At 34.7% G+C, this 24,146-nt stretch overlaps 1 protein-coding gene across 5 annotated transcripts in view; it reads left to right on the top strand.

Annotated features, from left to right (window-relative positions):
* The window catches only part of EDEM3 (ER degradation enhancing alpha-mannosidase like protein 3), a 422,356-nt gene that overhangs the window by 28,962 nt on the left and 369,248 nt on the right, over window positions 1-24,146 (top strand). For 3 of the 5 annotated variants that reach the window (XM_057530986.1, XM_057531006.1, XM_057530995.1), the window contains exons 8-19: window positions 105-210; window positions 5,179-5,276; window positions 6,903-7,028; window positions 7,229-7,312; window positions 8,701-8,784; window positions 9,325-9,449; window positions 13,469-13,634; window positions 13,875-14,029; window positions 15,077-15,233; window positions 17,347-17,538; window positions 18,852-19,017; window positions 21,097-21,282. In XM_057530986.1, the coding sequence (XP_057386969.1) occupies window positions 105-210; window positions 5,179-5,276; window positions 6,903-7,028; window positions 7,229-7,312; window positions 8,701-8,784; window positions 9,325-9,449; window positions 13,469-13,634; window positions 13,875-14,029; window positions 15,077-15,233; window positions 17,347-17,538; window positions 18,852-19,017; window positions 21,097-21,282 (1,645 nt within the window). The remainder of the gene's footprint in view (window positions 1-104; window positions 211-5,178; window positions 5,277-6,902; window positions 7,029-7,228; window positions 7,313-8,700; window positions 8,785-9,324; window positions 9,450-13,468; window positions 13,635-13,874; window positions 14,030-15,076; window positions 15,234-17,346; window positions 17,539-18,851; window positions 19,018-21,096; window positions 21,283-24,146) is intronic. The other 2 variants (XM_057530987.1, XM_057531017.1) reach the window with 1 other exon arrangement.

Genomic DNA, 24,146 nt, shown 5'->3' with positions numbered 1-24,146 from the left:
TTAATCCTTAAAATATACTATGGGCCTTTGATTTTTGTTTCTTTGTTTCCTGTTTGCCAAAGATATGCAATTCTTCAAGTATGCTTTTCTTTTTTTTATTATAGGAATATGCAAGAAAAGCTCTTGATTTTCTCTGGGAGAAAAGACAACGAAGTAGTAATTTAGTGGGCGTGACTATAAATATTCATACTGGAGATTGGGTACGAAAAGGTATGTAAGTTGGGCTTTTCAAATTAAGCCTTGACATCCTCAAAATGGTTGGGAAATAAAGGATTTTTATTTGTTAAAATAGTCTTTACGACAGTATAAAGCATAGTTTCTCACAAGATTGCTAGAATTTTAACCAGTGTAGCCAAATTTTCTTCCTTGGTGCCAAATAATAGCACGCTTATTCTAGATGGCTTAGTGTCCTATTTCATGCCTTATAGCATTATAGATGAAACAATAGAGCTAATTTCTTTGAAGATTAGAGGATCAGAATACCTCAGCCATCTCATATCAAGGTGTAATTAAGTGAAAATCTGTATTTAATATTATCACCAACCCTTACGTGTTTTTTTCCTACCTCCAGAAATAGTATATAGCATGGTAGCTAAGAGCATAGACCCTGGATCCATATTGTTGGAATTGAAGCCATGTGATCTTGGGCAAATTATTTAACCTCTGTGTGCCTCTGTATCTTTATCTGTAAAATGAGGATAATAGTACTTACGTGATAGAGTTATTATGATTTTGTTTTGTTTTGTTTTTTTATAATCTTTATTGGAGTATAGTTGATTTACAATGTTGTGTTAGTTTCTGTTATACAGCAAAGTGAATCAGTTAGAATTATGATTAAATGAGTTAATGTAAAGAGCTTATAACTGCCTGGCATATGCTACACTTACTATGAAGTAAGTGCTCACTAATGTGATGTTAGTTCCTTTGATTAATAATTTCACTCTTGGGAAACTGGCCTGAGGAAACAATATAAAAGGGAGAAAATCATTTGTTCCCAAAGATGTTTATCACATAAAATTATTTGTAGTAGTGGAAAACTTGGAAACAATCTAAGTGATCAACAGTAAAGAATAACATCAGTGTTTGAGAATTATTTCACATCAGTATTGAAATAGTAAGTTTTTAAATTGAATTGGATCAGGGGACAAAGCATATAACAATGTTTTATGAACAAACAGGATGTAAGATCATATAAAAAATATTTTATCTTTATAAGACACCCCTATAAAACAGGCATAGACAAATGGAAAATATACTAGACTATTCCTAATGAGATTTGATTGTCTAAGTTACACATTTCTCTGTTTTCCTAAAGGCTTATGTTATATATAAAATAAAAAATTAACTGCGTATATTTAAATGAATGAAAATGATATAAATATTAATTTGAACATATTAAAATAAGATTATTGCCTCTATTCACTATTGTCTAAAATTTTTCAAAGTGTTATCTAAATGGTCCCTTCCTGAAACTGATCTGAATCCTGGCTTCAGAATTTTTCAATTTCTTTTCTTAATTCTTATTTCACTCTCCTCATTGGCCCATGCATGGCCTATTTTATTTAGTCATTTTTAATAATGTAGTAACCACCCACAGATGGACCATCCATTATAAAAGCAACTAACTTTATAACATACTACTTCTGCATATGGTCCTTGACTCTCCATACCTCTGTAATCTCATACCTCTGTCTCTAACTGAAATAACCATCATTCTGATCTTGTATTGATCATTCCCTTGCTTTCGTTTTTGTGCCGTTTTATTGCATCTATATGTATTCCTTAAAAATACATTTTTTGGTTTGTTTTTAACTTATAAAAGGGCATCATGTCGTATGAGACCTTTTGAGACTTTTCACTTAAAATTATATTGCTAAAATTCTTGCACATTGTTGCATGTAGTTCTTTCTTTTTTGACTGCTGCATAATATTTTATTGTGTGAATAAACCATTATTTATGAGCATTTAGGTTGTTTCTACGATTTTACTCTTGTGAACCCTAGTGCCGTGAATATTTTTGTTTCTTCTGTTATACATGTATAAAAGTTTCTTTTGTCTGTATATCTAGGAGTAGAATTTTTAGGTCATAGGATAAGTTAAAGTTCAACTTCAAGAGATATGTCAAATTGTTTTCTAAAGTTGTTTCACCACTTTACACTTTCACCTGCAACATAAAAGAGATCCTGTGGATCAGCATCCTCTCCCAACACTTTGCGTTGTCAGACTCAAAGATTTTGCCAATCAAATAGGTGTACAGATGATTTCCCATAGTGGTTAGATTTGTATTTCTTTGATCATCAATGATGTTGAACACTTCTTCGTATTTATTGGCTATATATGTTTCCTTTTTTTTTTTTTTAATGTGGATGTTCTTGTATTTTGTCCATTTTCTATTGGGTTACTTGTGCTTTTAAAAAATATTATTGATATTATATGATACTTATGATCTATATGATACCTATCCTTTGAAATTTATTAAGGTTATCTTTTTGCCCTAGAACATGGTCAGCTTTCACTTGTGCTTAAGAAAAAATATATATATTTTCTAATTGTTGGTTATAAAATTCTATATATGTCAGTTTGCTCAGTTAATAATGTTGTGCAGGTCCTTGCTGATTTTCTGTTTGCTTGACATATCAAGAATTAAAGAAGGTGGGTAAAATTTCTGGCAATGACTGTGGACCTATTAGTATCTCCTTGTAGTTGTATTTTTGCTTTATATATTGGGTGCATTCATTTAAAATTGCTGTCTCTTCTTAGTTGAACCTTTCATCATTATGTAGTGACCATCTCTAATAATACTGTGTTAAAGTCTTATTTAATATGTTGGTAGTGCAGCTCCATTGGCTTTATTTTGCTTAATATTTGCCTGATAAGTCTTTTTCTGTCCTTTTACTTTCAATTTTTGCAGGTGCTCATGCCATAAGTGTACCTTCTGTAAAATTTATAGATTTTACAGATTTACTGACAAAAATCCATTTGTCAGTCTTTGTCTTTTAATTGGTGAATTTAGTCCATTCATGTTTATTGGTATTTTTAATATATTTGGGTTTATATATACTATCTTATTATTTCAGTGTGTCTCACCTTTTCTGTTTCCTTTTAATCCTTTTGTTTTTAATTGAAAGCTATATTTACCTCCTAGTGAGACATGAACTTTAGCATGCTCTCCTATCCTTTTGTTTCCCTCTGTTCCAACCCTCATCCTCTGTTATGTTGATATCATATAGATATTTAGTTCTTTTTGATTATGAATGTTTTCTCTTTTTTCTTTTGGTCTTAGTGCTGCCCCCCTCCCTCTTTCTTTAAAGATAATAAACTTTAACAAGGTATTTTGTCACCTGTACTTTGTATATTTCTTGCAACATCTCTTAGATTTGCCTCTCTTCTTATATAAGTATTTATCCCAACTGTTTTCAGTAGCTTTTAATAGCTTCTGAGGCCTTACATGTCTAACAATAATTTTATTATGCTTTCATATTTGAGATACGGTTTGGCTGTAAATAATTTTCTGTTCAAGTTCTTTCCTTTCAAGTCTTTGAAAATATAACTCTATTGTTTTCTTACATCCTGTTAAAAAATCTGTTATTCTGATTTTTATGCCCTTATTTGTGATCTCCTTTTTCTCTGGAAAATTAAGAATATCAATGACAAAGAGAAATTTCTGAAAATGTCACAATAATTTTATGTGTAGAATTTTCTTTATCTCTCCTTCTGGCATTCTATGGGCCCTTTCAATTTAAAATCTGTGTTTTTAATTGCTGACAGTTGATCTTTTTTAAGAAGTTATTTTATCTCTTTCATTTTTACTTATCTCTTTTTGCAATTCCTTTTATTACGTGCAGTCTTGTAGTTTGCTAATTTGTTCCTCAGCTGTATCCTAGATGCTATGTATCCCATCTATTATGGAATTTTGTTATATTTTTATTCCATAATTTCTTCTCAATTAAAAATTTATTTTCTTCTCCTTTTGTGTTGCTAATATCTTCCCTATCTCTTTAGTGTGTTTATTAGACTAATTTTAAATTCTTGGTTTGCCTGTTCTAATATTTTCTTTCTCTGATAAACTCCTACTCCAGTACTTTCTTCTTCTTTTTAAAAAGTCATGCATCTTAAATGTTTTTGTCCTATAAGTTCATGTTCACTTGTCACCTACTTTGTGGGGAGGTCACATTCCAATCCCTATCAGCCCCAGTTATCTTAGGGATGAATTCTAAGAAGTTTTTAAAAATACCAATGCCTGGACGCCTAGAGATTCTGATTTGATTGGCCTGGAGTGTGCCCTGAGTATAGGGATTTCTAAGATTGTAATTGTAATTATAATTTAGATTGTGATTCACCAGCCTTAAGAGTTTGGAGGGGAAAGGGTGGGGAAGAGAATGTCTAAAATTAGTTCCCACCTCTTTTTGAGTTCAGTTCCTCACACAGGACTTCTGTGGTGCCCTGATTTTATTCCTGAGGCTACCTGGGGCATAGATCTGAGTTGTAGCAGGTATGGGAGGAGACTTTGTATCTTAAGGCAGTGGTAGGAGAGAAGCAAGAGCAAAGCTCCAGCAGTTTTTCTACTGTTTGATCCTTCCATAGCTATGCCTGGCTGCCTTCTGCTCCAGAAAAAAGCCCTCCCCCTCCATCCCCCACCAAGTTCTTACAGTTTTCTTCTTGTTATTTTCTTTCTTTGGTCCTCTATGATGATCTTGGAGGAAGAAGCCAGCAGTTGTGCTAGCTTCAGCAATTAGAACTGTCACCTCCAAACAGCAGCAGTGTTGTTTTCATATCTATTATAACTGTAAAGATTGATGTCTAAGTGATTAAGGATCCAGTAATTGCATAATAATACCTGCTAGTGCTTCCTCTTTGAAGTTCCTCATTAAGAAAATAAGCTTTAAAAATATCTTTAAAACTAGTATCTCCTGCTTTTAAATAAGGCTTTAAAATAAGACTTCTGTAGCCAATTTTGCAAAGCAAGATTTTTTTTTAACATACAATCTATTATCAACAAAGGAACTATTATTCATATAGTAAGGTTAATATTTCTGTAAATATGTAATTTTTACTTTCAACAATTTCATGTTTAGACTAATGTTTCATTCTTCGTGTACTAGTACCTTTACTGTATTCTATGAAGAATTTTTAAGACTTGTTTAACAAAAAAATCACATTTATATGTATTTTCCATAGATAGTGGAGTTGGAGCAGGGATTGATTCATATTATGAATATCTGTTGAAAGCCTATGTCTTGCTTGGAGATGACAGCTTTCTGGAAAGATTTAATACAGTAAGTTGTTCCAATTTTGTATTAAGTTTAGAGCCAATTTAATTTGCCAGATTTTGATAGAAACTCAATCATCTAGGTGACATTCTGAAAAGTTATTTTTAAATGTGTAGTAGTTTTTTGGTCAGTATTCCCTGATGATGTTGGACAGGGACAGGGTAAACACTACATTCATTTCAAAAACTAGTTTACAAAGTAGTTTTATTTTCATCTATCGTCAGAAGTTTTCAAGATTTTCCAGTGAGTAATAAAATATGTAGATTTGAGTTTTACCTAATCTTTTATACAAGGAAGAGAATTTATTGAAATCCAAAGTTTTCTCCTTTGGATTCTAATTCTTTTTGGAATAGTTTGGAAGTTTGGCCTAGTCCTTGACCACACCAAGTGTGCAGGGCTTTGGAGACTTGAACATACCAGTGAGTATTCATTTCAAAAGCAGGTCTGTACGTCTTAAGTGTGGATCAGACTCACAGGCATGTTTTTAGGGGAGAAGGGAGAGATTATTGAACCTTATTGGATCGCCTTTGTCTGTAATTAAAGCAAATTGAAATTAACTATAGTGAACTCATCAGCTGTGTCAGTACATTCTTTTCAAAATAATTTACCATTTCTTTGCCCACCCGTGAGTTCACCCACATTATTGTGAGATAGTACAATATAGTGGTTAAAAGTATCGGAGTTCTCCTGTGTGGGTTTAAATCCTGGTTGTGCCACTGGTTTTGTGGCTTTGTGCAAGTAACTTAGCTATTTTCCTCTATTCCTTATCCGCAGAATGGGAATGCTAGTACTATTTATTGGGAGGATTAAATGAGCTAATGCATATGAAGTGATTAGAACAGTGCTTTAAGATCTATCAGGTACTCAATAATAGTTAATAAATAATAGATGAGTTAGGGAAAGAACCTAGTAAAAGTCCTAATAAGTCATCACTGAATACTTTTAGAAACACTATTACATATATCATTTAATATATCATTTATTAGATTATAACAAGACTTTCTTGAGGTGCATGAGGACAGATTTTTTTTTTATTGGTTTGTTATCATTCATTGACTCTGACAGCTCAACCTCTTGTTGTCAAGGCTGAGAAATATCTAGGAGAAGATAAAGGAAGGGGAAAAGAGTTTTTAAGACCATAAAAGGCAGAGGCAGTGGACCGTAAGAGTGGCAACAGTGATGAGATGCATTAGTTTATAGGTAGATGAGCACGAGAATGTTACGTTAGCTGCCTACGGAGCAAACTTCCTAGACAAAGGAGAAAATGAAACTATTTCTGTGATATAGAAGCCTGTAACTATATTTCAAGGGGACATAAGAGCATCCTTGGGCCACAATCCTGCAGGATAGTGATGTTTAGGTCTATACCCTTCAGAAGGTCCCATTTTATCTATAGTTTTTAATATTCTGCATCAGAGTTTAAGAACATAGGGGAGTATATATAGTATATTTTACAAAGATTTCCATCTAAAGGAATTTAACTATTTCCATAGTTAATTAACAGTTACTTAGTAAATTTATTCATATGTAAATTCGGGTTTCATTTCTTCACATATTTAATGATATGCTGTGTTTAGAATAGTACAGCTTTTTTCATCTACTTTCATGAACACATATTGTGATCTTTTTTAGCACTATGATGCCATAATGAGGTACATAAGCCAGCCACCTCTTCTACTTGATGTGCATATCCACAAGCCAATGCTGAATGCTCGGACTTGGATGGATGCTTTGCTTGCCTTTTTTCCAGGTTTGCAGGTAAAAAAACCTCTTTTAATTCTCTTAATATTAAAGTAAAATGATTATAATTAAGTGCATTTGTGATCTCTAAAATTGAATTACCAAAACAGTCACACTTCAAAATTGTATTAATCTACATTTTTCTGTTTATATAATGATTATAGATAAAGTCAACTCATATTTTACTGGATAATTTTGTTGTTATTGTTGGTTTCTAGGTCTTAAAGGGGGATATTAGACCTGCTATTGAAACTCATGAAATGTTATATCAGGTGATTAAAAAACACAATTTTCTACCAGAGGTAAGCAAATCATCTTTGGAATTCTAATTTACATATACTATAGATTGCTAATTTAAAGGTAGAAAATGCCATCTTTAAGGTTGGTTGGTTCTTTTTCATTTTTCCTGGTTAAATAGTTTATTTAATTAATATATTTTTGGTTTTCACAGTATTGTATATGTTTTTCCTTTTCCTCGTGTATTAAGAGAAGTCTAGTTTAATACTGATAGTTTACTAATTTAATGTTAAAAAAAAATCCCAAATTGGTATTTCTCAACCTTTCCTAATCCATGGCATTGCACAGTGTCTCATTCTAACTTTTACGTGTACCCACCAGCTAGGGAGACTTTTGTACTTTTTATTTGCTAAAGCTTCTTTTATGAAAACAATATACATTGAACATAATCTTGCTGATCACACATGCTCCCTGGAAGTTTGGAAATGTTAGCTCTTCTTCACGCTGCTTAAGAATTATTCTCCCTGGTTTTTATATGTTACTAATAAGTATTCTTGCTAACTTGATACCATAAGATTTTAATAGCATACCTTTTGGCTTTCCAGAAATGTACCATTAAAAATTTCCAAATTTTGTATGGCCTTGTTCTATCCCTACTTATTGACTACCTTCTGTGAGATATCTAAGCATCTCACCAATTTAGAAGGCTTCCTAAAGTGTTTGTTTCAAGCCACAGAGGATTTGAGACTCATAAAAAAGAGAGCAGGGCTTCCCTGGTGGCGCAGTGGTTGAGAATCTGCCTGCCAATGCAGGGGACACGGGTTCGAGCCCTGGTCTGGGAAGATCCCACATGCCGTGGAGCAACTAGGCCCGTGAGCCACAACTACTGAGCCTGCGCGTCTGGAGCCTGTGCTCCGCAACAAGAGGGGCCGCGATAGTGAGAGGCCCGCGCACCGCAATGAAGAGTGGCCCCCGCTTGCCGCCACTAGAGAAAGCCCTCGCACAGAAACGAAGACCCAACACAGCCAAAAATAAATAAATTAATTAATTAATTAAAAAAAAAAAGAGAGCATATGCTAAAATAGAAATAGGAGAGTGAGAGACTTATTAAGAGGAAAAAGTGGAGATAAGGAAAAAGAAGAGAACACAATTATGCAGACAGTGAGGACCTGTGTAGTGGCATTACTGAGGTCATAGTTTTTCCTAAGCTTCCTAATAGCCAAAGTGATCATTTAAAAAAGCAATTCCATTTAATTGGTAAAAATAACAGCCTTCACAAAAATGAATTTTGATTTTAAGCAGTGAAAATTTTCATTTTATAGATGAAAATTGTTATCAATATTTTAACTATTTTTTCTTGTTTGTGATCTAATTTATATACTACTATATATTCTAGAACTACTTATTTTTTTAAATCACATTTTTATGCCTATTTGTGTGTTGTTTTGTCTAGGCATTTACCACAGATTTCAGGGTGCATTGGGCTCAACATCCTTTAAGGCCAGAATTTGCAGAAAGTACCTACTTCTTGTATAAAGTAAGCTAATTTAACTCTCTTTTTGCTATTTAGCTCCTATTCTCTGTTGGATAACTCACTATCTTATAGTAATAGTACTGGCTTTTCAAAGTTCTTGTTTAATGTTATAATGGTTGGATATATCATGGTTCTTATTCACCTAGTTCGTAGAGTTATTGAAAGATGCAAGAATTGACATCTAAGTTTTATGCCTTTTCAAAATATTTACGAAACATTTCTTTAAAGAGAAATTTTATATTCTAGAGCTGCTTTCTAAAGCATGTCTCTTGCCTTCTTTTAATCAGGCAACCTTTCTGGGCATTAGAAATTTCATCCAAAGCCTAAGATGTACAGTTGTGCAGCTTTCCAGTTGTGTATTTAAGAAATTCATAAAGCAGATCCATGGCTTACTTTCAGAACTAGGTTCTATGTAACGTGTGTTCCAGTGCCTGATACAATGCCTAGCACCTAGTAGGTACTCAATAAATATTTGATAAATAAATGGTTATATGGTACTATGTAAGCTATGTATATGTATACAAATATTCTCCTTTTTAATAGGCTACAGGAGATCCTTACTACCTTGAAGTAGGGAAAACACTTATTGAAAATTTAAATAAATATGCTAGAGTGCCTTGCGGATTTGCTGCCATGAAGGATGTTCGTACTGGAAGTCATGAGGACAGGTAAAACAATTCCTAACCTCCCCTTTCCTCAGGGTAACTCTGAAACAACACAAAATATTGTTAGTCAGATTTCAGATCAGCTTAATGCTTTTACAAAGGGTATTTGAAGATGCAAACCTTAGTTCATTGTGCTTATTTTTTAAACTCTCTTGAATAGGCTTATTTTAAATTGTTTGAAAAGTCTGTGTTTTTACCATAGTTCCTGGCATATAGTTGGTGCTCAAATGATTTTTAAATAGATGAATAAATGATTGTTAAACATCAGAACCTTGGTCTTTGGAGTATTAGGAAAGTTGGGGTTTTCTTCTTTGTTAATAGTTTTTTATATTATGTAAAATGTTAGAAATTATCAAGATGATGACTAATGATCTGGATTATGATTCCTGTTCAGTCAAGAATTCCTCAAAAGCAATATCGTGGTTAATGTGTATATTCTTATTCTGTTGCTGACTTGGAGAGCTGGGGAGGACCATTGGCAGTTTCTATTTCATTGGATACTGGATAGATGTAGTTGACATGGAGTATTCAAGATATGAAAAGCACCCTTTGGTTAATATGATATTCACTAACATTCCAGTTATTCTGAGATCATTTGATTCTGTTATTTTAACTGTCCAGAACATAGCAACACATTTCTAAATGAACACTAAAGTTTGTTTGTGCATTTGGTTAGCAAGGGTTCATTCCACAGATGTTTACCGAGGTGTCTTATGTGCCAGAGTTATGCTAGGTTTTGAAGATTAAAGATAAAAGGACATGTCTTTTCTATCATTGAATCACTGGGGCAGGCAGATAAACAGGCTTTAAAGCATTGTATATGTGCTATGAAACATACTAAAGGGATGTGAAATGCAGATTGGGATATGACAGTCACTTGAACGTCCTGTGTCCTGAAGAATCAGGACTAGAAAACTAGAAAAAGGAAAGTAGTAAAAGGAGTTTGCGGCAGAGGAACTAGGGACAGGTGCAATACAGCACTCATTATCTACTCGCAGAATTGACCCTCAGTCCTTCTCTCAGAGCATTTAGATATTAGTTAATTAGGCTTGGGACCTCCTTCCCTGACCACAGCTGATAAGAAGTGGATAGGTTTCTGGAAGCAGACACACAGAAAACAGCAAGAAATGAAAGCAGATAGCTTTTGTATTTATCTGTAACATTTATTGGCTGCTTCCTACATTTCAGGAACTCTTCTAATTAAGCACTTTCTATGTTTAATTCATTTGATCCTTTACAGCCACCCTCTGAAGTGTAATTTCTATTATGATCTTCATTTTATAGATGAAGAAACCAAGGCACAGGGAGATGGGGAGCTTGCCTGAGGTCACACAGTTAGTAAGGTTAATTCTAATCAAGGCGGATAGGCTTTTGACTATATGCTCTACTGGCAGCTCATTCAAGGAACAGTAATTAATCACCTGCTGTGTGCCAGACGCTGCACTTGGGTAAGAGGATGAAAAGATAAATTAGAATCAGTCCCTGCCGGCCTGTGACTTACGGTCAGTGAAGAAGATAGGTATGTAAAGAAGTAATCCCAGCCACGTGATGAGCTGAGCGCTAGAGCAGAAGGAAACGTAGCAGGTGGAGCAATTACAGAGGAAGACATGATTTGCTCTGTTCAGAGAGTTCCGTGTTTCTAAAGTCAGCGTCCTTCCTCTTCCTCCTGCTGAGTGTCCCTCCCGCGGCGCTGTTTCTGCATCTCTGGCGGCTGCCTGTGCCGCATCTGGTTGCGCAGTCCAGTGTGCAGAGTGCCCCTTAAAGCATCACGTCCAGAGTTAACGAGGCCCGAGGTGCGCTTGGTGCAGAAGCGCTGTTGCCGTCTGGGTCCAGGTGCAAGACGGGTCATCTTCTGAGGGGCTGGTGGGCTCACACCCTCTCTCCACTTGAGGATCACCACTTGGTCTGCTCACTGTTCCTCGTGGTAGTGTTGCGTCTCTCGCATGCATTTGGCCCACCAAAAGGTTGAGAACTCCTAATCCTTGTCCTACCACGTTCTTGGATGTGCTTTAGCAGCTTTATTACGTTTCACGGACAGTGGACTTGTGGCCGGTTGACCTCAGATACTTGACAATGACTTGCTGACAAATGGGTGTTCTCTACCCTGCTCTTCAGAAACTGATTTGATTTTTAAAAGTGCAAACTTAGAACTTGATACTCATCCCAGCAAAATTTCATTTTGTTGGGTTTTTTTTTTGTGCATTTCTAGACCAAAAAGAAGGCTTAAATCTCATCTCAGTCATCTAATGTATTAGCTGAATTACTGTTTTCAGGGATCTGGGGTTTAGATAATTATGCCTTAAAATCTTCCATGTCCTGCTCTCTGCATTTGGTTGCTTGTTCCCCTGCGGAGCTACCGGTGCTGTTGTCTGGCTCTCCAGTGTCTCCATTCCCTGGCCCCCCACACACAGGTTTCAGAAAAGAAATATCTGTATTTTTCTTATAATAAATGATCAGTTAAAGAATTTAAATGGCAAAAAGAATACGAAAATCTTCCCTACAATACTTTCCCCACTTGCCATCCTAAGATCATCACTGTTGGCAGTTTTAGAAACAGTCTTCCAGACATTTTTAATGCCTTTGTGTTTGCATTTGTGTACATATTTATGGTTTTCAAGTACAAAATAGATTATGTGATACGATACCCAAACTTGCTAACTTTACCCAACTCATACTGCAGTGATCTTACCACATCTCTAGTCTTTTCTAAGCATTTACAAATCATCTGTTTCGTAATCACTTGTGGAATTTGCCGAAAATCAAAATCTTGCACATCAGTTTACAGTTCTTAAGCTAGCGTATGCTTATGGTAATAACTGTCAGTCCTCCAGAAAAAGTTAAATTACCATAAGTGTATTGCAGATTGACAGGGAAGTATTTTATCTGTTATAAAATGATTAACATCCAAAATGTTCAAAGAAGTTTTGAAACATTACAGTTATTGTTCCAAAATAAAACATCATTTATGTCTGGGAAAAATAATGATAGCTCTGTTTTTGAGCTCATACGCATGCCGGGTGCTATGCTGAATAGTTGACATTATAGTATGTCATTTAGCCTTTGCACCACTGTTAGGCATGTACTGTTATTATGTCCTTTCAGGATAAACTGAAGCTCACAGTCCTTATATAATATCCCCTTGGTCACGTAGCTCGCCATCAGAAGTTCTTTTCTATTTCCAAAGCCCCAGCTCTTTACCGCTATGTCCAACTGCCTCTCCAGTTCATTCTTTAGTAATGCTGTTTAAACTTGCATTCGCAAACATTTATTGAGTGCCTGCTGTGTACCAGGAATTGTGCTTGGCCAGTCACGAAACTGTGCAGCCTGTCTAGTAACTGCTAAAAGCTAGGATGCTTCGGGAAGTAGCACATATAATTAAATTCCTTGTTATTGTAACTCCATCTAACGACTGTGCTCTTTTCCTACCACTTTTTATAAAAGCTTTCCTTTAAAATGTTTGTTAAAACGTTATAACATTAAATCATTTGTAAAGTCACACTTGGCAGGTATTTAAATGTTTACAAAGTTATCATCATAATCCATGTGATTTTGTGTTGTGCTTTTTTCATGTAACTTTTTGTAAATGATTACTTTTAAAGCCTTCTTGGTTATCACTTAAATGGCTGCATCAAAATTGTATTACTTTATCCAGTTCAATTAATATTAATTGAAGATTCTTATATGGTCCTCAGTAGTAAAGGTCATCTGCATTACCTCCCTGCTGTTGGTTCCCTGTAGAAGAAATGGAAAACTCTCCCTCAGAAGGCCCATAGAAAAACCTTGTCTGCAGTACTGACAAGATTTAGTGTACCTGTGTGGTAGGCAGCCCTTCTGGTCTTTTTCATTTCCTTGGAATATGCTTGGAGTCAAGGCTATTACACCAGAGGATAGATACATTCTGTAGTTCTTTGGATGTCTGTACTGGTGTAGACAGCTTTATTGACCTTGATTCTGTGGCTTTCAGATAGTTGGCATTTGGATATTTTTATGTTCTTAGATTTATTTGTATCCTTTTATTTTAGAATGGATTCCTTCTTCTTGGCCGAAATGTTTAAATATCTTTACCTGTTATTTGCGGATAAAGAAGACGTTATTTTTGACATAGAAGATTACATTTTTACAACAGAAGCTCATCTGTTACCTCTTTGGCTCTCTACTACAAATCAAAGACTCTCTAAGAAGAACACAGTAGGTTATGTTTTTGAACTAAATGTCTTACTCCCTTTTTTACTCCTATGTGTTTGTTTTGTTTTTCCAAGTAAAAAGTAATCCATGACTAGAATTCTATAAATATAGTGTGGTAGGAGAAGTACCCTTGATGTTTTCTTTTATTACATCCTGTGTATACTTACATTTCACTTAAATGTTTCCTTTGAACAAACTATAAAGTAAAATAATTATTTACATAACATTCTTTTATATTTTTAGACTTCAGAATATACGGAACTGGATGACAGTAATTTTGATTGGACTTGTCCAAACACTCAGATTCTCTTCCCTAATGACCCACTGTATGCTCAGAGCATCCGTGAACCCTTGAAAAATGTGGTGGACAAGAGCTGTCCTCGAGGCATCATCAGAGTGTAAGATGTCTTATTTTATATTTGTTAGTATCAAAATGAATTCTTAGTAAATGACAGAGAATGTAAGGAACATATAACAGCCAAGAAGACATTCATTTAGATCAAAAATACTGAGTATGTACTTATCACTGATTAAAATTAAAAATTGGTGAGTAAAGTTAGATAGCAAAGTTTATTCTGCAGTAATGTCTTTATTATTATGGAAATTTTCTGTGTATCTTTTGTTTAATGAACCAAGGAATAATGGCAGCGTATGATAGTTTGTAACTTCCCCAGCACATTTTTTTTTTTTAAACATCTTTATTGGAGTATAATTGCTTTACGATGGTGTGTTAGTTTCTGCTTTATAACAGAGTGAATCAGCTATACATATACATATGTTCCCATATCTCCTCCCTCTTGCATCTCCCTCCCATCCTCCCTATCCCACCCCTCTAGATCCAGAGCACATTTTTACACAACAGTTTCATCAAATATTTCCACGTTTTGTATATGTAGAAAATATTTTTCCTTTTATCTGTAGTTTCTGTATAGGAAAAATAACAGTGTTTTGATTTGATTTTTTTGATGAAGTACTTATTCTTGGTTGTTGAATAAAACTTTTTGCCTTAATGAGTGCATTTTCTTCCAAATAGTTACATTAGAAAAACCATTACTAGGAAATTTTAAAAAATTATTTTTCTTAAGTGAATGTTACCATTCACTGATATAAGTATTGTTTTGCTTTTAAAATATTGAGAGAAACATCTGTTTTTTGAGGGAGAAATAAATAATAATAAATCTCTAAGCCAACCTATTGTGTACCTTCAAATAATTGTAATGCTGTTGATTAATACTGCCTTATAGATAATATACAAGCTTTTGTAACTGTAAAATATATTTGAAAGCTATACCACTTATTAAAAACCTAAGTTATATGTAGGTAAGTAACTCTTTCTAGTTATTCCATTTTTCATTAGTTTAAAACTAGCAATTTGTTTGCCTTATGCTTTTTTTCCCAATTCTGACTTGTGGGTTTTTTTAAGCCTTGCCTATAATTCCTTTTAGCAGAGAGGAGAGTTTCAGGAGTGGAGCTAAACCCCCTCTGAGAGCCAGAGATTTCATGGCCACTAACCCTGAGCATTTAGAAATCTTGAAGAAGATGGGGGTCAGTTTGATTCACCTCAAAGATGGAAGAGTCCAGTTGGTTCAACATGCAATCCAAGTAAGACATTGCTGTACTAATTAGCTACCATCTCTGTCCTCTTTGGTCTCAGTAGCTTTAATAAGATAATGACATTTGGCTTTTTAAAAACCTTCAGTTTGTGGTTTAAAGTCACAGTATCAGAATTTTAGGACTTGGAAGTATTTTGGAAAGCCATCTGATTCAACCCCTTTGTATTATAAATCAATCAAGTCACAAATAGGTTGAGTAATTTGCTTATGTTAATATGGTCAAATATAGGACTCAGATCTAAGTTTTCTATTTCTCAGTCCCTTGTCTTTCCACTATTTTATTTAGAACATAATCTTAAAAGCTAATAATTCATTTTAATATTTATATCTCTATTTTACACTATTTTAGTTTCCAAAGAGCTGAATTTAAATACTTTATTCATTATAGAAATCAAAATTTGCATTTATTTATCTATGCCTAGGAAACATAACATACCTCTTTGAGAAATTTTTATTGATTTTTGCTTTAAAAGCTTTCATAACCTGAGGCCTTTAAATTATCCACCTTATTACTGCATTAATTCTGAGAAAACTACAGTTTGAGAAATAATTTCAACCTAGTAGAACCATATTCAGATACCCCATAATCTCAGATTCAGCCTTCCCACCACCTTGCCTTCCCCTCACCTTGCCTTCCCCTCACCTTGCCTTCCCCTCACCTTGCCTTCCCCTCACCTTGCCTTCCCCTCAGGTTTCTGTCTCATCCCTATTCTTGCCACATCATCCCTCCTTCCCTAATGAGACTTCTGTCTGCTTGCTTACGTTTCACTCATCCTCACTCCCCAGCGGTGGGAATGACATCTCTGATGACATTGCTTTCACATGGGTCACCAGTGACATAATTGCCAGCCAGTAGCCCCTTAGTCCTCCTCTGATTGAACTTTTATGTAACTATTGGCTGGCCTCTTTTTAAAACCTACCCCTTTCTTGGCTTCCAGGGCATTCCAGCAACACCTTTCCAAATACTCTGTGCAATATTTTGTAGATTCCTTTGCAGCTCTTCTTGGCACGATTCAGTGTAGGCACTACCAAAGAACCTGGATCGTATGTTTTTCTTACTATACTCTTCTTCAATAGTGTCATCTATTTCTACAAGCTCTGCTGTCATCTTTGTACACGTGATACATGTATGTAATCCTGATTTTACTTTACTTCTTAAACCCAACTTTACTTTACTTTTTAAACCCAGCTATAGTCTACCTGCCGTACATTTCTGCATCTCAATCTCAATCTGTCCAAACCTGAATTAATTCTCTCTCCCTCCTCCCACTACATTCTGTCTCTCTGCCCTTTCGTTCTCCATCTCAGTCAACCCTATCATCATTCTCTAAGTCACCAACACTAGAAATCTGAGGATGGGCTTGAATTTCTTTCTCCCAGCTCCTTTCCGTTCTCCTCTGTCCTCTATCCCTTGTCAGGTTCCATTGACTTTTCCTATAAGGTGTTAGGAATTCATCCTTTTCCTCCTGTAGTCAGGCACTCTTCACCTTTTCCTCTATTAAGATTCAATTTGAATCATTCCAAATATTTCCCAGATACACACTGACAGAATCAGTCCTTCCTTTGTCTGTGTTACTAGTGCACTTTCCCACTTGAGAAATTTTATCATAGCTAATTTTACATGTCTCTCTCCTCTAGATACAAACTTCTTAAAGTAAAAGATTATGTCCCTAGTGCCTAGTCAAGTGCTGGGATGTAATAGGTGCCTGATACTTATGTTTTGAATTTTATCTGGTTGTTCGTTCATAATTTCAAAGAAGAAGGGGAATATGGGTCAGTTATGAGGTTTATTTCTTAAAAGGGCAACCAGAGGAGAAAACAAGCAAAGTGAGCATTTAGTGGAAGTGCACTTCTCAATTTGTATCAAAAGTGGTTTATAGGACAGTGAAAGAGACATTAATAAAAATTACAGATGTTATATGCAGAAAATATTTCCAGAAGTAATATTTTTGAGAACAAATAAGGCCATAAATATTTGGTAGAGACCAAAACTGATAGGAGAAATTTTTTGAGTAGAAAACTATAGTGCAGTAGTATTTAAGAAATCAAAAAGTTGAAAGTTTCCAGAAAGAAAGGATAAAATTAATTTGTTTCTTTCCTAGGCTGCTAGTTCAATTGACGCAGAAGATGGGTTGAGGTTTATGCAGGAGATGATTGAATTGTCAAGTCAACAACAAAAAGAACAGCAGCTACCTCCACGAGCTGTACAAATTGTTTCTCACCCATTTTTTGGCCGGGTAGTATTAACTGCTGGTCCAGCTCAGTTTGGGCTAGATCTGTCTAAACATAAAGAGGTATGTACACCTATAATATGCTTGTTGAAATTGAACTCAAATATTAGTTAAGTATTGTCTAATTTCTTAGTCTCTTTTCTAATTTAGTAGTTTTAACTTATTTAAAACACCTAAATATTTAATCTCCCAGATTAAAGTAGATTAAAATTAAAAGCATATCTTGAAAATATTGAGGCATAATTTATGTATGCAGTATGGTTATAGAATTTTACTTAAAATGTTCAGATATTGTTCTCTAATTCAATGCCTTTAACTTATCTAAAAATGGTTTTCAAACTTTGTAACTACTGAAACTTTTCTTTGAACAAAAATCTAACTCAGAGGCTTAATGTAGGGAACAGCTAAAGCAGAGGTGCTCTGGACAAGTGGCTGTGGAAAGCATCAGACACTGAGGTTCCACTGAGCAAATTTGGAAGGCCATTAAGCTAGTCTATCCTGTTAGTTTTACTGTAGGAAACAAAGTTCACAGGTTCAACTATCTGACTAACTGGTAGCAAAGCTAGCCAGTAGACCAGAACCCAACTATTCTGATCATCTAAAGCCAGTGGTCTTTGAACTCTATTACCCCCAACTTAAGCTTTTTCTAGTGTATATTTTAAAGCTATGTAGGTTTATAGTTGATTCATTTATTCAACAACTCTTATTCTAGGCAGTATTTTAGATATTTGCTATATATCAAGTTTACAAAAAACAGTGAAGATTTATGCCCTCATGGAGTTTACCTTCTAAGAGAGAGAAGAATCTTAAAACATCTTTACACTCACATCTTTAAAATCAGTTCTCTGGTGGATTTAATTTTTCTAGGAAGAAGAACTTCCTAGACTTGCAGATTCATGTAGACTAAATCCATTTTTCCCCTCTTTCAAAAATTTTGCCTGTTACCAGTGATGGTTTAAACATGGTTCCCAGCTTCTTGTAAGTGTAGGTGTGGGTATGTAGTGAGTCAGCCTGAGGTTCCAACTTTACCACTTACTAACATCGTGACTTTGAGCAAATTATGTAAACCGAATCTCAGTTTCCCCATACGTAAAATGGAAATATTATCTGTATTACTTCACTCAGAGTCATTAAAAAGATCTGGTTTAGTAATTTATGTAAAAATGCTTCATAAACTGCAAAGCACAGTAGAAATATTGGTTGGGTACTATAATATGCAAAATGTTCAAAACAAAAATTTGTGCTAAATATATATTGTATATGTTATCATTAGAAAAGAAGTGAGGTCTACTTAAAGCTCTAGATATTGAATTTTAATGACTAGGTAGTGATTGGAGAAGATAAAAGATTACTTAAGTTACTTTTATGTCTGCCAGACAAGAGGATTTGTTGCAAGCAGTAAACCGTACAATGGTTGTTCAGAGCTTACTAACCCTGAGTCAGTGATGGGAAAGATTGCTTTGATACAAAGAGGACAGTGCATGTTTGCAGAAAAGGCACGCAACATCCAGAATGCTGGAGCCATTGGTGGCATTGTTATTGGTAAGTAATCCTCCATGTCATCGTGTTGACTAAGACATAATTTTTAGGATTTTCGCTTTCATTTTCCAAACTTTTATCAGAGTTTGTCACTATTTTTACTTCACTAGCCAGCATAATGGATAGGTAATCCAATGACTCTCTTAAGAATGTGTATATATCTCATATCTTGTTTGAAAGTCTAGATTTGGGTTTCTGTATATTAATGCCATTAAAAGTACTTGGGGTCTGGTGTGTAGGTGCAGTAGGAGTGAGTGCTAAAAACACCCAATACCATGGATAAAAAAATGGGCCCACGAGATCCAAAGCCCCCTGGGAGCAAGAATTACACCCTGCCACCTCCAGTGGGGAGTCACTGAAAGTATCCATTACTCCACATAGGTGCTGGCTTTGGAGTCAGACACGTGGGGTTGTAGTTCCTGGCTCTGCCACAAAATCATGGTGTAACCTTGGCCCAGCTTTAGTTTCTTTATCTGTTTATTCCACAGTGTATTTTTTAGCTCCAGTGAAAATGGTAATAAATATCTTTTAGGTGGTTGTAAGGTTTGAAGATAATATATATAAAATTTCCTAAAATAACTGACATATCATGGGTATAAGCACTAGTTGCTAGCAAGTTTTTATCTCCTTGGGTCTTTTTCCACTGAAATTATAAACTTCAAATCATTTTATGCATGTGTTTCAACCAGTGTGTTTGCCTTTTCATTTTCCACAAAAAATCACTGATATCGTGACAAGCAGGGCATGACTATCAGGGAAAATATAAATTTTTCTATGCTTTAAGTAAATAAGTTTACATTCAGAAAGAACTGGAAAACCTGAGGTCACATCCTATTTGTGAAGTTAGTTCTTCTGTATAGATTATCTCACAGGGGAACTCCATTTTGAATTTGTTCTTTCTAATTAGGATAGATTTCCTTTTTGAACTCAGGGTAAATAAACATTAAGAGATTTAAAATAAAACAGTAGGATTTATTTCAGTGAAAAATTATTTACTATGCCTTTTGCTTATCTCATATCGGCACGCCAGTGTTGATTTAATGAATGCATGAATTTCATTAGTCTAAGTAAGTATTAGGAGAAATTCTGCTTCATAACTTAAATCAGTGGTTGGCAAACTACAGCCTGCAAGCCAAGTTCAGCTCACTGCCTGTATTTGTAAATGAAAGTTTTGCTAGAACACAGCATGTCAGTTTGTTTCCATGTCATCTATAGCCACTTTCAAGCTACAGTGGCGGAGTTGAGTGGTTGTAACAGTGACAAGCAGCAGAGAGACTGAGGGTCAGGTAGCCGTCCTTTGTCTAGTCAGTTACTGCTAAGGGGATGGGTTCTACATGGTCTTCTCCACTTAGAAGGGCCTATCCACGCAAGCTGTCTGAGAAGGGATGGGCAGGTTCTCCAGGGAGACTGGTGTGTAAGATTAGGGCTGGACATAACTGGCATCACCAGTAAAACAGTATTTAGCAGTCGTACTCCTATTATTTAACCATCGTAAAGTAACAATAGTGTTTCATTCAACTTACAGAGGAAAAAACAGTATAGTCATAATTATTCCTTGTAAACAGTATATTAAAAAGAACCGTCAATTTGTAGTTCGGTAAAACAATATAATGCCATTAGAAGAAATCTTAAACAACAATAAAATTTCATAGTTCTATCATTGTAATTCAAGTCTTTGAATTTTTCCATTTTTAGGCTTTTTCATAAGCATATGAAATCTTTATAGTCATAATCTTAGAATTTTGTGTTCTACTTTTTTTATGTAATAATAGCATTATGTTTTTCTGTGTGTTCCCTCAGGTAGTTCGTTATAATTTACTTATAATAGTTTACAGTTGTTGACAGTTACAAAAAGCACTCCAGTAAACTTTTTCAGGCATAGATCATTTTGCTTCTTTTGAATTATTTCCTCAGGATAGATTTCTAGGAGTAGAATTAGTGGGCCCCAAAAGTATGAGTGTTTTTATGGTTCTTGATGCAGAAAATTAATGCCGTCAACAGGTAAAAAACAGTAAAGATTGGTAGCTAGACCTTTTTAATGGACGAACGTTCTTATGTTTGCTGTATTCATTTTCTGGCTAGATGACAATGAGGGGAGCAGCAGTGATACTGCCCCTCTGTTCCAGATGGCAGGAGATGGAAAGGACACAGATGACATCACGATCCCCATGCTGTTCTTATTCAGTAAAGAAGGAAGTATCATATTGGATGCCATCCGGGAATATGAGGAGGTAGAGGTGCTCCTTTCTGACAAAGCAAAAGATCGAGGTAAGGGTAAAAAATCATTTGTATTCAGCTTAGCATTAACTTTCCTAACTTGATAACAAAAATGAGTTGCACAAAGATTATTTATGGTTCACTGGTAAAAGAAGTAAACTTTTTAGAAGATGGTTTCAAAATATATTTTTCTTTTGGAAAAAAGGGTAGTAAAATGTTTATTTTGCTTTGTTCGCTGAGTTAGAATGTTTCTAGAATTATATTTTTGTATGTAATTTATAATTTTTGCTATAATTCTGCCCAGTGATAAAAATACAAGAGATTACCCTGCGTCATTTTTAATATCCACAGACGTTCACTATTCAATTTCACTGATACTGCATCTTCTATTTTTTTAATAAGGAATAAAAAGAGATTGTATAGAAGGGTGTTGTATACAATATAATAGTAGTGGGGTTTTACCAGGCCACCTGTAATCAAATGACCACTGTCTTGGTGAAGGCAATAGAAATCTAGCAGCTTCTTTCCATTGAGATCCAAGTTGATCACATAGGTATTTATAAGTTACAAGAGTTACACATGGCTGATGCCTGAAGAACAAGATAGCATGCCTTAATTCATGATATAGTCCTCTCTAGGCCAAAATGTTTGTTAGTAACTTGAAAGCTCTTTGAAACCCAAATTGCTATATAAATGCAAGGTCTTAACCTAGTATTCTTTCATAGTTTCACATCTAGGAATAGAGGAGAAATGAGGGAAAGTGAACCATCAGACATAGACTGAAATCCTGCTTATAACAGTAGTCTTTTTTATCCACTGGAGACACCTATAGAGAGAGCAGTACTCCTCCCACCCCCCCTTAAATGGATAAAGTTGTATAATCTGTACAGGGTTTTTGATGTTGGGATGTTTGGTTGGTAGATAGGTAGGAAACTTATTCATTTCAATTCAGTATAACTTCCAAGGGGAACAATAAAAAAAAAAAGTTTAGCAATAATCTAGTGCTAGCCAAATTAGTGTTTTGTCTTGTCTTCTTGTATTGCTTTATTCTTTGAGATTCATTCAGATGTCAACTATTTAAGCACTATGGAGTGAGTAGGATGTATGTAAGGATGTATAAAGAGAAACAGTAGAAAGGATTTCTGATCTTCTTAAATCCGCCTGTGTGCCTGTTTTTTTTTTTTTTTTCCTGAGCCCTTTTTTCCAATTCAGATCTTCTTTTCTATATACCTGCATTTAAGCACATCAAACACAGGCAGAATATTATTCCATATAACTCTTTAATGCCTTTGCTTTTTCCCCCCTATTTTGTGCTACCATTGGAATTTCAGCAGCAATATTAAAAGGTAAAATGATTCCGAGCTACATTATTAATAGTAGTAAGTATCTTTAATAAGCCTTAAATTATATATATGTATATATGTATGTGTATATATACATGTATATACACACATGTGTGTGCACATATATATATATATATATTGTTTCAGTGGCTACCATGATAATATCTGGTTTAAAGTAATTAGATTATTTTCATGTCTAGTCAGCTGTCCCATAATGATGATTCTGTATTGATCTATAAATCAATTTATTTATCTATAAATGAAATATCTAATAGGTGAATTCACTAGTCCATACCCATGCAAGAGTCGCTCTGACAAAGATGTTGTATGGCACGTGTTATTTTTGATTACTTTTTATTTGAATGCAGTGTAAAATATTTAAAAGATCGACTTGTTAAAAAAACTCCTATATGTGTAGGAGTGTGTAGGGTGAGGACTGTGAGATTATGGTAAAGCGTGTGCTTCTTATACCAGAGAAAAGATATGAAAAAAGATCAGTTCTACTATTTAAAAAAAAAAAAAAAAGTCTGAACAGCATAACAGTATTCCCTTAAGGACCTTGTAATAAAAGGACTTTATTTAAATTATATATTTTTTTAGAGTTTTGATAGTCAATTTTTTGAACTGTATTTCTGTTATAGAGTGACATTTTGACAGAAAGTCTTGAAAAATTGCCCTTTTGGTATAGCTTTTTAAAGAACTGTACGGCATTATTAACTATCAGCAATGAGTTATAGTATAATTGTTAATATTTATCAGTGTAACTAAAGTCAATGATAATAGTTTTATTAAATCAACTGCTTTTTTCACTTAGGAAAATATTCTAAGTTAACGTCTGTAGTGGTTATCATTAATTTGTCCTGTGCCATTACTGCATGCGTCAGTGTTTCTCTTCTGCATCAGAATCAGCTGATGTAGTAGTTAAAAGTGTAGATTCCTGAGTCCTACTCCAGAGTATTGAATCAGACCCTCTGAAATTGGGGGATCAGAATCTGACATTTTAAACAAGCATCCCAGTTAATTGCACACAGCTGTACTTTGAGAAACACTGAACAAGACCAAGAAGGCACCCCACGCCCCTCTTTTTTAATCTCCTAGCTCTGTATCTTGTGCCATCAAGGGTGCTAGGTGGGATTATATAAGTACACCAAATAATAGCAGCCTTAAATCTGAACGATAAAATGTCATCCAGATTGGCTTTTCTAAAAATCTCATTCCACAGATACATATTTCCCTTAAAAAGTCACACAGTTTTGATTGAGGCGTTCTTCCCATGTATTAAGACAGAAAATAGAAACCCCAGAACAAGCCCCCACTCCCACCTTCTAATTCTGATAAGTCCCAGCTATTAATATAGAAATATCTGCAACAGTCCTATCTGCTAGCAAAAATGTCCAGATAACTTACTACACATTCTTCTTCAGAAATAAAGCATTAGTAATTTATCAAGTGGAAATGCTGCTTCCTCACATCAAACCAGTCACACTTCTAAAAATTAAGTTATCCATAGAAGTGTTAATATCGTGTCTGTCATGTGTCCGTTTCCAAAATTTCAAGAATTTGTAAAGGTAC

Source organism: Balaenoptera acutorostrata, chromosome 1 (genome assembly GCF_949987535.1).
Source record: "Balaenoptera acutorostrata chromosome 1, mBalAcu1.1, whole genome shotgun sequence".
NCBI classification, from domain to species: Eukaryota; Metazoa; Chordata; class Mammalia; order Artiodactyla; family Balaenopteridae; genus Balaenoptera; species Balaenoptera acutorostrata.
Note: the sequence above shows the minus strand (reverse complement) of the source record. Positions and strands in the feature narration are given on the sequence as shown.